The sequence below is a fragment of the Vicia villosa genome, linkage group LG2, assembly GCF_029867415.1.
Source record: "Vicia villosa cultivar HV-30 ecotype Madison, WI linkage group LG2, Vvil1.0, whole genome shotgun sequence".
Classification (NCBI taxonomy): domain Eukaryota; kingdom Viridiplantae; phylum Streptophyta; class Magnoliopsida; order Fabales; family Fabaceae; genus Vicia; species Vicia villosa.
This window is the reverse complement of record NC_081181.1, coordinates 77,094,526-77,108,082: the sequence shown is the minus strand read 5'-3', so window position 1 is coordinate 77,108,082 and position 13,557 is coordinate 77,094,526. Positions and strand designations below refer to the sequence as shown.

Sequence of the window (13,557 nt, the reverse complement as noted above, 5' to 3'; positions counted from 1 at the left end):
ACTTGTTAGACGCTGGCCTGAGGATCTAGAGGGGGGGTGAATAGATCTCACGGAGTTTTACGGAGTTATTTCAAACTAAAGCGAAAGCGGTTCTGAATCGACTTGCGTCTATTCCGGACCGTTATTGCAAGGGTCGTATATGTGACAAAACCACAAGATAATTGAGATTAACGATGAAGTGATATGATACGAATCAATACGTTTCACAGCTGAAAATCAATTAACTTCTAAATTGACAAACTTTGGTTTGCAATGCAGTAATAATGGAATAAGAAAAAAGACAAACACTTGGTGATAATGTTCAAATTGATGATGATTCAAGATGTGGTGAATTGTGATGTTTATGCAGAGCCTTAATTCACAATTTTAACACTTGAATCGTTAATCAATTTTGCAATTATGACCAAATATAAACAGAACGTAAATGAAAAGATAAAAGCGACAAGAACACGATATTTGTTCAGGCAGTTCGTCGATCGTCCTCGCTACGACTACGTCTGCCCCCAATTCCAAATTGAAATTGGGAAATCTTTATTAATGTTGAAAGCAGTTTATACAAAGAAGAAAGCAAAGCGATAAACAATAAACCAAAATTGTCGATCCTTTGAATCTTCTTCCCCCTTAATCTTGAGCCAGATCAAGGTGATCCAAGAGCTTCACTCGATCCCTTTTCTGCAGTGTCTTGAATTGCCTTGAACCCTTGTTCTTCAATCTTCACACTCAGATGGATCCTTGATGAAACCTCTTGATAAAAACCCCCAAGAATCACCTATCTTGGAGGACAAAACCCTCGGATTTTATTCACCTAAAACCCCACAAATCTTCACCCACTAGGAATCTTCAATTCCGTTCCATGGACGTTATCGAACTCGATCACTAACCCTCAACGCAGGAATGATTATGTGTAATTGTGTTGGAGATGATGAAGAACGAAGATGAGAAGACTTTGTGTATCTTTCAGTCGTTGGTGTTACTTTGCAATAATCAACATTGGACAATATATATGAGAGCTTATCAGTTGGAGCCAAGAAGAACATAAATTTTGGCATTTTTGATCAGTTAGGTCAACCTCTTGTAGTGCTTAGGTCGACCTAGCAGAGGTGCATTAACTTTGAATGATTTTTCTCCTAGTTAGGTCGACCTGTTATGGAAGTAGGTCGACCAGAATTCTCTTCAAGAGCGTTTTGGGACATTTCTTCAATTTAGGTCGACCTAGTTGATGTGTGGGTCGACCTAGCAGAAGTATATGGAATTTTCTCCATTTTAGGTCGACCTGGGTTGACAGTAGGTCGACCTAGCTAGCTGCTGCTTTTCTGCATTCTTCTTGTTTTGCCTGTGTTGAGTCGACCTATACGCATAATAGGTCGACCTGCTCTGTCACAAGTGACCAATGCTTGCTTTTCTTTGAGTTCTTCTGCTTGTGCCTTGTTGCTTGTATGCTTATTGAGTTTGCCATGAATCAAAAACATCTTTGTGAGTGTGATCTTGTATTCACAGTAACGTTATCATATTCAAGAATGAGGTCTTTAACTTTTAGGATTGTGTGTCGCCTATCGATTTGAGGTCGTGGAAGTGACTTTGCTCTTATTATAAAAAGACCGAACTTTGTGACTTTATTATTGGAATACTCGACCTCTCCTTTGTTTTGGGAAGTAGAGGTTTTCCGCTTCGTTTGTTGTGGTTTGAAGTATCCCTCATACTCCCTTTAATGATATCTTTTGCCCATTCTAAAAAGAAATATTTTGAAAAAAAAGAATTTAAAACTCATTATAAACTAAAAATTCTAACACAAGAATCACTCCAATTAAATGTAAAAGTATATTATTTAAAATATTATTTTTTTAATATTAAAATAATAAAATTCATAATGTAATCGTCATATCATTTATATAAAATAATTATACGTTTTTGAGAAATAATTTAATTTTACAACAATAAAATTATATCTAAAAAATCATTTTAATTATTTCTATTATATAAAATTCAAAAAATAAATCAAACATATGTTGCGCGGGTCATATTTTAATTTAACTTTTATTACAATTTACAATCTTAAAATTTATTATGTACCTAATCGGGATAAAGTTGCGTCTCTACACTAGTTGTTTATGTTGTAAATAGAGGGGGGAAAAGATAGATATCAAAATATCGCTGAAACGACACTTGATTATTTTGAATTTAGCATCCGTTAATTATTCAATAGTCGCGCCAAAACATTTAATATTTAGCCCTAAATTTCTGTATATAAATATCCGCCAGAAAGAACAAGATTTGCTACCGACATATCTCTCTCCCCTTTTTGTCCTCAGTCAATATCTTCTCTTTTCTTCTTTTTTGTTGTCATCCCGAAAATCAGTAAGAAGTGTTCTTAATCTAGTTTTGCTTTTCTAATTTTTCTAGGGTTTTAATTATCTTAAGTTTTTTTTACTTAAGGTCTGGCCAATGGAGCAGTGTATTAAAAATGCCATAGAATTTCTCACAGAAATAAAGGGTAGATTTACTCAAGATAAGTATGATGAGTTTCTGACAGTCTTCATGGATTATATGGCAGAAAGGTGTGATCATGTGCTTCCCTTATTTTATTTCTTTGTTTATTTTGTGAGAAGTGTTAAGATTGCTGATCCTAATTTTTCTAGGATTGAGTTTATTGATGTCATGGACAAAATGAAGGAAATATTAAAAGATCACAGAGATTTGATATTGAGATTAAACACCTTCATGCCAACTGGATATGAAATCAAACTTCCATTGGAAGATGAACAATCTCAACCAAAGAAGCGTGTTAAATTGGAAGATGCTACACGGTTTTTGAATAAGATAAAGGTATGAGTGAGTCTTGTTGAGTTTCTAAGACTCTTCATAATGTAGAAAAAAACAAATTACTTTTAACGTGTGACTATTTTTCTGCATGCAGGCTCGGTTTGAAGGAGATGATGACCATATTTACAAATCATTTATGAAGATATTAATTATGTACCATAACAAAAATAAGTCTTTCACTATGGTCTGCCAAGAGGTATATTTGTGGAATTTAATTATATACAAACAATTTGTTCTTAACGTATATTTTTAGTTTTTTTTAATTTCACATAAGTCTATTTATGTTGATGCTTGATTTGTCATAATTGAACTTCTACAGGCTACTACACTTTTGCAAGGCTATCCTGATCTTCTTGATGAATTTTATGATTTTCTTCCCAAATCTATTTCTGCTCATTATGTAGCTGCTCGGAATTCTTTGCATGGTGATACGTAGGAGATCTTCAATACTAAATATGCGGCAAATTTTTGGGAGAATTTAATAAAGTATAAGGAATGGATTTGATATGGAGAAATTTCAAACTTTATTTGAAAAATCTAATGGTCTGAGTTTGTAAGGTATGAAAACAATTCAATAAATTTTGTCTTTGGATATTTTGGAATTAAAACCTGGAATATTATATGTTAGATTTTTTTTTTTTGGTGATGATGAGTCCAAAGGCCCTATATGTTTGATTTAATTAATTAAAGAGAAATTGACTAAAGATTTTATTGCAACCACCATAATTAAATGAATTTATTTACCATATGATATGATCATTTATATGTAGAAGATAGATATATGGTGAGCATATATGACATCAACCTATGTTATCCTTTTGCTGTAACTTCCCTAGGTACAAAAACTACTACCAGTTGATGTGATTATTATTTTGGACAATGAATCAAGCTGCTAAAACTTATCTAATACAAAGTGATTTAGGACATAATGACAACTGATTTTGTATTTAAGGAGAGATTTGTTCGAAGTACCAACCCACTACATGAAATATCTTTATCGAACATTAGCCACACTTTCTCTTCTTTGAGGTCATCCAATGGCTTTTTATCGTACATTTATCTAGGCCACTATTTCTCAACATGTTGCCATACACCAATACAGGGTGCAGTTACCGTGCATAGATAAAAATCTATGCATCATACATAGATTATTATGGACCCTTGGATCATTGAATCAAATTCTAGACATCAATTATTATTACTCAATACTCAATACTCACCACTCAATACTCAATACTCCATACTCAATAGTGGATTAAAAACATGATTCAATGGCTTATGTAGGCTTATGCATGGTGCATAAGTAAAATCCTTATGCATATTAGCCAAAACCCAGCAATATATATTCAAGCTGTGTCTTTTGGATACGTTTATATCAAATTTTCAAAACTGAAAGAGTATATGTAACACCTTAATTTTTTTAAAGTTATTAAAAAAAATAAAAGTGAGACTAAATTAAAAACAATCTATCAATTAGAATGCTACATCCAATTTCAGCAACTCATACTTAATAGTAATTCTAATGCAAAACTCCAACATTTTATTAGCACCACAAGACAACAAGTTCTCCCCAATGTTACATATCAGAGCAGACACCTACTCAACAAAATATAGAGCAAAGCAACTTCTTCCGCTCACTATCACGTCTCTATTGCAGATTATCTGCACGATGGCCATGAAAAGACAAAATTCAAATAGAAGAGGTGAGAAATCACAATCATATAATGAAATTGCATAATAATATGTAACAATAAATATCACATACATGATCGCCGTCCAACAATTCTCACTTCACACAATCCAAACATCATGATACAACATATATGCAATGCAATGAGACTCAATTCTATGACTCAATGCTTGTGATACCAAATTATGAACACTTGAGTTCATTTCGCTCCCAATCCCCATCATAGGATCAGACACAACAAAAATTGTTACCATCAACATAGGTAACGCTTCACCGATTCCCACCTGCAACTAGCTACTCGCACCCAATCCCCACCATAGGATTGAGACTCACCAAAAGCGGACCATGGTCCAAACACCATGATGCATCATTCGCAAATGACATGCAACAACAACAAAACGTACAATGATATTCATCATAATCAATGTACCATCTAACATAACAGCGGTAACAGGTAACATCAGTCCAGGTAACCGGTTACATCAACCCAGAAACAGAGAATATACAATTTTCACAGTGGTAACAGATTACATCAATCCATGTAGCCGGTTAAATGCAGAAAAAAATGATTTTCAAGAAAATGCTTCAGATGTAACTGGTTACATCAAAACCATGTAATCAGTTACTACTAAAACAGTGATAATTTTCTGCATAATTAATTTTACAAAAATCAATTCCAAAACATTCCCAAAACCCCAATTTCCATGAAACATTATTTATCCAATTTCCACACTATGATTTCCAACAATATAGAACATTCCAATCATTCACCAAACACCCAATTCATCCAAACATATACATAATAACATTATTACGCATCACTGGGATTGAAGATGTTAGATATCATCGCGGTGATTTAGTTTGTGGGATATCGACTTCCTAGGTCTAGATGTCGACTTCTAGGTTGAAGTAGCGCTGGATAGTGATTAGGCGAGAAGTTGTAAACTAAGACTATTTAGCTTTGAACTAATACTGCTGATAGTGGACTTCCTACCTGGCTTGGTAGCTCTAAGATTAGGTGTTGTTTGCACTGAACTGGGTTAACAACCTTATGTGTTATTTATCATTTTACAATTTTAGTTAAGTATCAAATTCAATATGATGAATCTGGTTTGTTCCTAGATATCGTAACATTTGTCTTGACATCATGTAAAATAATTGTGTTAGCATGTGTTATGTCTGTACTAGAAATTTCAAGTGATTTGGTTTGATTTAGATCCACATATTCCATTATTTAGTTTATTATCATATCCAAAACTTTTTGAAGGATTTGTCCAAAAAAATTTGCTTTTAAAGATGATAACTTTTCTTCACGAAACAAGTTTGTAGATTATCATAGATGGTTATATAGTTTGGATTTGGTGTGAAAGAGGAGGTTACAATATATTTTCCAATTAAATTTCTTCTTGTATTGGTTAGGAACACTTAACAGTGATTATTACTAGAAATAAAAGTATATAACATAAATAACTTGACTAGGGTTCACATTCCCTGGAAAAAATCAAACTATAGTCTATTTATTATATTAGACACTTATATTATATGCATTTTTCTCTTCATATTAAATTATACAACTTTTTGAGTAAATCATTCTGCAAATGGATGTAACTTAAGAATTAATAGTATAGATATGATAAATAAGTATGACATCTAGGAAAATAATTATTCAACACTATCACCTTTTAACCCATGGTAAATTTCAGGTATTTAAATTTTTTTTAATAAGCATTGAATCCAATAAATGGAGTATAAGGGATAATCCACCCGAATAAAAATCGAAAAAAACCCTACCTCCTAAAACATAGAAGAGGTAGTGTATTCCAAACATAAAAGTTTTCTAAGTTTACGATTTAACAAAATGAGCGTAACCACTTCCACGATAACAAAATGTCATACCCCAAAATTTTCCCATACTATTTCTCTTGTTCAAATTCAAATAAAGGTACAAAGCTCAAAGACACTCTCTCCTGAACAAGGCTCAAAGAATTAGGGTTTTGGTGTTCTGAGGAAAAATTAACGAACCTAAGGCTCCAAGGCATCCCATATGGTCTACGATACCCCACACTACCTCCATGACAAACTTCAGGTCTCAATTCAAAAGATTGATCACTCAATTGCTCAAAAAGTCAACAGTCGACTGATTTAACCTAAAAGTCAACTGTGGTCAAAGTACAGTCAAAACTACTGATTTTTTGTTATCATCCTCATATTGAAGTATCATTCACCATTTGATCAAGAATTGATCATGGTTCATCAAGGAAAGATCAGAAATCAACAATTCCAAAAGTTTCTAAATTAGGGTTTTCATAGGAGAAAGTCAACTAAAGTTTGACCAGCCAGAAATTTTCCATCCAAAGCTCATTTTGAAGAAAATTGAATTCTCCACAATTTTGTGTCTCACATGCCAAGTCCAAAAATGCTCCATCTGAGAGATATGGATCAAAAAATTATAGGTCCTTTTCAAAGGTCAACCAAAAGATATCTTTTCCAAAAGAGCACACAAGGAGCATGGAAAATTATTTTGACATAAGACCAAAAACACTGGTTATAGGACTCTTTAAGGTTTCTATAAAGTCCTAGAACTCCTCCATACCTCAAAAATTGAGGGAGATAGGCCTTGTCAAAGTTGGACCATTTTGGAGGGAAAAATGTGAAGAAAAAAAGATTCAAAATGAATATTTTTACAAAGAGGCCCAATTTGTTATAGTCCAAACTTGTTTCCCAAGTATCCAAGAGTTTCTAATCCAAATGCCACGAATTTCTAAATTTTATTTGATTTTATATTATTTTTATTCATTTAAAAAGTTATCTAAATCAAATATTCAAAGAAATATGGAAGATATTTAATTTGAATTTGATTTTCAATCAAATTCCATCAAATAAACACCATATATTATAGCCAATTTCGTGCAATGTGGTATTGATCATGAAAGATTGAAATTGGACCTAATATAGAAACTTCCATGAATGATATTTTTGAGATTGCCAATTAGTGATTCTTGAGGATTCAAGTCAGAATAACAACCCTAATTCATTCTATTATATAAACACATCATTCTCAGATCACAAGGGGACGAATTCTGCAGCCAGAATAACCCTAAACTTGAGCCTCAAAAACCAAGAAAATATCAAACACGAATTCTGAATTGCAGACCAATTCAAGGTATTTTGTTGATTGCAACACGTACCAGGAGCATCAAGAAAGCTTTCTCAATCAAATTCAAGGCTTGAAGCATCAAGAATCACCCTCTATTGCTCACGGTTTGTCTAAACCTAAATTGAATTGATTACGTTTATTCAAGCATCCATATTAAAATCCAATTGCATATATGTGTTTGTCATGATATACTGATTGTTTCTGGAGCTTTAATTGCGTTTCTATGCTGTTATGGACGTTCCACCATTGTTAGGATTAGCAAGCTTCAATTAGGGTTTTCTCATACAGATAAATTTAGGTTCAATTGGGGCCATGGCTATCTTCGTGAGGTTTAGACAAACATAACAATGGCCTCGTGAAAAAATTTTGGTGTTGTTTGCCCGTATTCGTAATGCACAGGTTTCAGCTACGGAGGCATGCCGTCACTTAAGGTCGTTACAGACCTAAGACGACGGAAGGTGGGAAGAAGATGACATCGTGTCATCACGCGAGTGGTCCAATTCAAATGAAAAGCGCGCGCATCTGGGAAAGAGAATTTCTGGATTCGGAGCAACATGCTTCACGCAAATGCCATGCTCCCTCAGCGTTCCTCCATCAGATCTCACCGGCCTTCCATCCAACGCATCTCAAAGCGCCAGTCCACCATGGACCTCCCTGGGTGCATCGCACAAGATCAAATAGCTAAGATTTTAATTTTTTTATGTTTTATTACTGTCATACCCCAAATTTGTCCTACCCTTACTTATCTAGCTTATAATTCATATGCATACCTCCATTAGGTCTTGGTCCAAATTCATGCATTCATATCATGGTTACTGTTTCAAAAAGGAGACAAGAAAGGGGCTTCTGGCGCAAAGAACTCCTGATTAAATATAAAGATCCGAGGTCTGTCCTTGTAGCATTATTCTTCTGAGGGTACTCTTGAATCAGGGTTTCCTCACCTTCAAGTCAGAGCATTGGTTGGAAAATACAAACTTATTGTTCATCTGGTTATTCCCAAATTAGGGTTTCTTGACCAAAGTCAACACAATTGACTTTTTGGTCAACACATTGATCAAGAGCTGATTTTATGAGGAGTGATGGTATGGTGACTGTGTGGAGGCGTTTAGTCGATTTCCATGGTTTAGAAACTGATTAATCGGGGATTTCTATAAGATCGGAGAAAAATCAGAACAGTTGACTTTTGGGTCAAAATCAGGTCAATCACTCAAATATTGAATTTTGGTGGAAAATCGATCAAAAAAAGTCAAAGAATGGATAAAATCGGGAGTTTGACAAAAATTGCCAAAGATAGAAAAATATCAAAAAAGGAAAGTTTTATACTTAGAAAAGTTTTTGGTTCTTAAAAAAGTCTAACGAACAACTCACTTCATCACCAATTTACACGTGGCGAATGGCATTTTTTGTAGAAATTTCCAACATCAAAATTGTTCCTCTCATGGAAGAGAACAACTTTGTAGTTGGACACTTTTTCATTTGAAGCTTGGTTAAAGAGTTACCAAGGTGTGAAGTAGAGGGTTTTCATTTGAATCAAGTCATAAAGCTAGGCAAATATCTGGACACGCGTAAGCATTATGTCAAACACATGGCGTGCCATATTGGAATCAATTTCTTGAGCTCTACAGGTGTCCTATAAACCCAAACTTGGTATGGTTTTACTCTCCTCCATGCCCTTTACACAATGAAACAAGGATTTAGTCCATTGATCGAGTAATGAAACAATTATGAGTCTTCAAAGTCGGGCCCTGGCTAAACCATACCTTGGCCATGAATGTGGAGTCAGGATAAGTCATGCGCGTGCCCCAGAGTTTAATGTGTGGCCCTATGTTTATAAGCAATTTCCACATGATTCTAGGTGTTGTTTCACAATATCCTCAACATCAATTTTGTTCCATTAGGTGTTATATTTATGGCGGGCACGAGTTTGAATCATACCATGGCCTATGGAGAGAGATATATGAATGGAAAGTTGGCAACACACACATAAGCAACACTTGATACATTGCCATAAAAGTCCATAAATTTGCTGCTACATGAAAAAGTTAAGTGAACCATATCATAATCACCAACCTTGTTCATTAAGCAAAGGAAAAGATCCTATACAGCATGCACACCATAGCATTAACATACTCCACACTCACCATTTTCCATTTCTCAAAGCTCTCCTCACTCTTTTCTTCTCTCTTCGGCCCTCTCTCTTTTTTCTCTTGGTAAAAAGTTTGTTACATGGTGTAACAAACTCCAACCACCACCATCTTCCTCATCTTCATCATCTTCATCATTCAAGCTTCTCAACCTCCATCAGTCTTCATCATCAACCATTCTCCACCACCACCATCAACAATCATCATCGATCATCTCCATTATCAACCATCAGCTTCAACAGTCCAATAAAGAACACCGTCGTCTTCATGTTTCTTCAAATTTGAGGCCGTCGATAACACCGTCCACTTCGCGATCCTCTTGCCTTCATCGCACTCAAAGGATACAGCGTCGTCGTCAAGTTCGCGTATGCAATAAACTTGTGAGTTTACTTTCATGGTACGGAGGCGCGGAAAGTGGCTTCATCATTGACAACAAGCTTGCATCACTCTGTAGAATTTTCTCTATCTTTTGATTCAAGATTTGCTCCAGGTAAGCTCTCCTAACTTCCATGGCAAAAGAAACGAGTAATAGATTTATGATTCTTGAATTTGATCTGTTTTGCGCCAAATGTTTAGTGATTAGATGTTTGAGTCGTAAATTCGAGTTCGGTTTTTGATTACGAGTGGCTTGATATGTTTAGAGGAAGCTTTAGTGACGATTGCGTATGTTAGGGCTTAGCCATATGCTCTCGGTTTGGATTCTAGAGGAAGTTTTAGGAAGAACCGATGTCGGATTCGTGCTCAGCGTCGAATTCCGAGTGGAGCAGTGTAAACTTCGTTGTTTTCTGGGCATTTTATTTGTTGCTCCGACGAGGGTGTACCGGGGAAGACGACCGGAGCACTGCTCCGGCGTCCGTGCATGGCCTCATGTTTCTCCCCTGTTTGGCTTGCGTGTCTGCTTCTTATTGGCTCAGCTTCTCTATTCATTTGTTTTTTGGCTTTTACTGAATGATTGGGAGTGTGACGTGTTTGAGCGTGATTGGGTGAACTGAGTTTTGTCTTGTAGTCACTTAGGTGACTTTGACCAATTGATATTTGCTCTGCTATTTGCATGTCACGTTGAGGAATAATAAGCCATGTAACATTTGCATGCAGTAATAAAGAAATAAAAAGTGTAATCAAATGGGAAAGAGAGTGAGCCATGGACCTAATGTGCGTTTGGGCCTAAGAGAACCTTTTCTCAATCGTACCCCTTCCTTGCTAACACACCATGCGTGATGTCCATGGGCCTGAGTGCCCTTGTTATTCCCACACCCCTGTTTAAGCCCAGTTCCTTGCTGATGACTGATTTTAGTCTATTTAGGAACTGCTAATACACCCCCCTGCGGTGTAGATTAGATTTTCATTTTAATTTTTGTTTTGCTTTTATTTTTAGCTCATAATTCCAATTTTAAATCAAATAAAATGCATAAAATCAATGTGTAGATAGTTTAGATATTGTGAATAATTGTCATTATTTTTGTTAATTTTTCTTAATTGTTGTATGTGAATACAAGATTAAAATCACAAAGATGTTTTTGATTCATGGCAAACTCAATAAGCATACAAGCAACAAGGTGGAAGCAGAAAACTCAAAGAAAAGCAAGCATTGATCACTCATGTCAGAACAGGTCGACCTATTATGCTTATAGGTTGACTCAGCACAAGCAAAACAAGAAGAATGCAGAAAAGCAGCAGTTAGGTCGACCTACTGTCAACCCAGGTCGACCTAAAATGGAGAAAAATCCATATACCTCTGCTAGGTCGACTCACACATCATTCAGGTCGACCTAAAATGAAGAAATTCACATATCAGTCTGCTAGGTCGACCTACACAACAACTAGGTCGACCTAATCTGAGAAAATGTCCCCATAATGCATCTGAAGAGGATTCTGGTCGACCTACTCCTTAAACAGGTCGACCTAACTGGGAGCAAAATTCTGCAAGCTCTGCTAGGTCGACCTAAGCACTACAAGAGGTCGACCTAACTGATCAAGAATGCCAAAAATTCTGTTTCTCTCATCTCCAACTGTTAAGCTATCATATATATTATCAAAGGTTCAATTATTCAACGTAACACCAACGACTGAAAGATACACAAAGGCTTCTCATCTTCGTTCTTCGTCATCTCCAACGCAATTACACATAATCATTCTTGCGTTGAGGGTTAGTGATCGAGTTCGATAACGTCCATGGAACGGAATTGAAGATTCCTAGTGGGTGAAGATTTGTGGGGTTTTTGGTGAATAAAATCTGCGGGTTTTGTCCTCCAAGATAGGTGTTTCATGGGGGTTTTTATCAAGAGGCTTCATCGAGGATCCGGCTGAGTGTGAAGATTGAAGAACAAGGGTTCGAGGGAATTGAAGACACTGCAGAAAGGGATCAAAGTGAAGCTCTTGGATAACCTTGATCTGACTCAAGATTAAGGGGGAAGAAGATTCAAAGGATCGACATAATTGGTTTATGGTTTATCGCTTTGTTATCTTCTTTGTATATACTACTTTCAACATTAATGAAAGATTACCCAATTTCAGTTTGGAATTGGGGGCAGACGTAGTCGTAGCGAGGACGATCGACGAACTGCCTAAACAAATATCGTGTTCTTGTCGCTTTTACTTTTTCATTTACGTTTTGTTCATATTTGGTTATAATAGCAAATTGATCAACGATTCGAGTGTTAAGAATCAGAATTAAGAACTTATATAAACATCACAATCCATCACATATTGAATCACCATCAATTTGATCATTATCACCAAGTGTTTGTATATTTGTTTCTATCACTTTTACTGCATTACAAACATTGTCCATCATACAAGAAGTTAATCTGATTTTCAATAAGAGCAACGCTTTGATTCTGCAACGTATACTCTTATCACTTACCTCAAGTTTTTGACTGGTTTTTAAACACATATACAATCGTTTCGATAGTGGTTCGGAATAGACGCGAGTCGATTCAGAATCACTTCCGCTGAAAAGTCGTTTAACTCTGTAAAACTGTGAACGATCTATTCACCCCCCTCTAGATCCTAAGGCCAGCGTCTAACAAGTGGCATCAAGAGCTCTGGTTTAGTCCGTGCTACGTGAAACACTTATTGGAAAGATGGCTTCCGGACCTAAAGGGGCTCACAATAGAGCTCATGTTTTCAACGGTGAAAACTATGGCTATTGGAAGGATTGTATGTGTGTCCACATCAATGCAATTGATAGGAACATCTGGACAGCTATTGTCAATGGTCCCTTTCAGATCACCATGACAAATGCAGCTGGTGCAGTTGTTCCAAAACCAGAAAATACTTGGGATGCTGAAGATGAAAAGAGACATGCATAGGATTGGAAAGCGAGAAACATTCTAATCTCAGCTCTAGGAGTTGATGAATACTATCGCGTTTCCCATTGTAGATCAGCTAAAGCTATGTGGGACACATTGCAAGTTGCCCACGAGGGAACGGATGATGTCAAACTAGCTAGGATCAATACGTTAACTCAAGAGTTCGAACTCTTCCACATGGAAGATGGTGAATCCATCGAAAACTTGCAGAAGAGATTCGTTCACCTGAAAAATCGGTTAAACTCTCTTGATAGACCTGTTTCCAATGCAGTTGCTACTAACAAAATCTTAAGATGCTTGAACAATGAATGGCAACCCAAGGTTACAGCAATAAAGGAAGCAAATGATCTAAACACCTTAGACATTACCACTCTCTTTGGTAAACTAGAGGAACATGAACAACATCTTAAATGCCTTGACATGCATGAGAAAAGG

The 13,557-nt window shown here is 35.9% G+C and overlaps 1 protein-coding gene across 1 annotated transcript; it reads left to right on the top strand.

The window, feature by feature from the left end:
* The first annotated feature begins 2,353 nt into the window (after positions 1 to 2,353).
* Positions 2,354 to 3,368, top strand: LOC131646316 (paired amphipathic helix protein Sin3-like 4). The gene is made up of 4 exons (XM_058916381.1): positions 2,354 to 2,555; positions 2,637 to 2,823; positions 2,915 to 3,016; positions 3,140 to 3,368. The coding sequence occupies exons 1-4, from the start codon at positions 2,443 to 2,445 to the stop codon at positions 3,254 to 3,256; spliced, it is 519 nt and encodes a 172-aa protein (XP_058772364.1). The 5' UTR covers positions 2,354 to 2,442; the 3' UTR covers positions 3,257 to 3,368.
* Positions 3,369 to 13,557: the final 10,189 nt, after the last annotated feature.

What these genes read in the sequence shown, in the direction of transcription:
- LOC131646316 (XM_058916381.1), top strand. Translation starts at nt 2,443, where the DNA reads ATGGAGCAGTGTATTAAAAATGCCATAGAATTTCTCACAGAAATAAAG. An exon ending in ATGGATTATATGGCAGAAAG is followed by an intron (nt 2,556 to 2,636) that starts GTGTGATCATGT and finishes TAATTTTTCTAG; the next exon opens with GATTGAGTTTATTGATGTCA. An exon ending in TCACTATGGTCTGCCAAGAG is followed by an intron (nt 3,017 to 3,139) that starts GTATATTTGTGG and finishes GAACTTCTACAG; the next exon opens with GCTACTACACTTTTGCAAGG.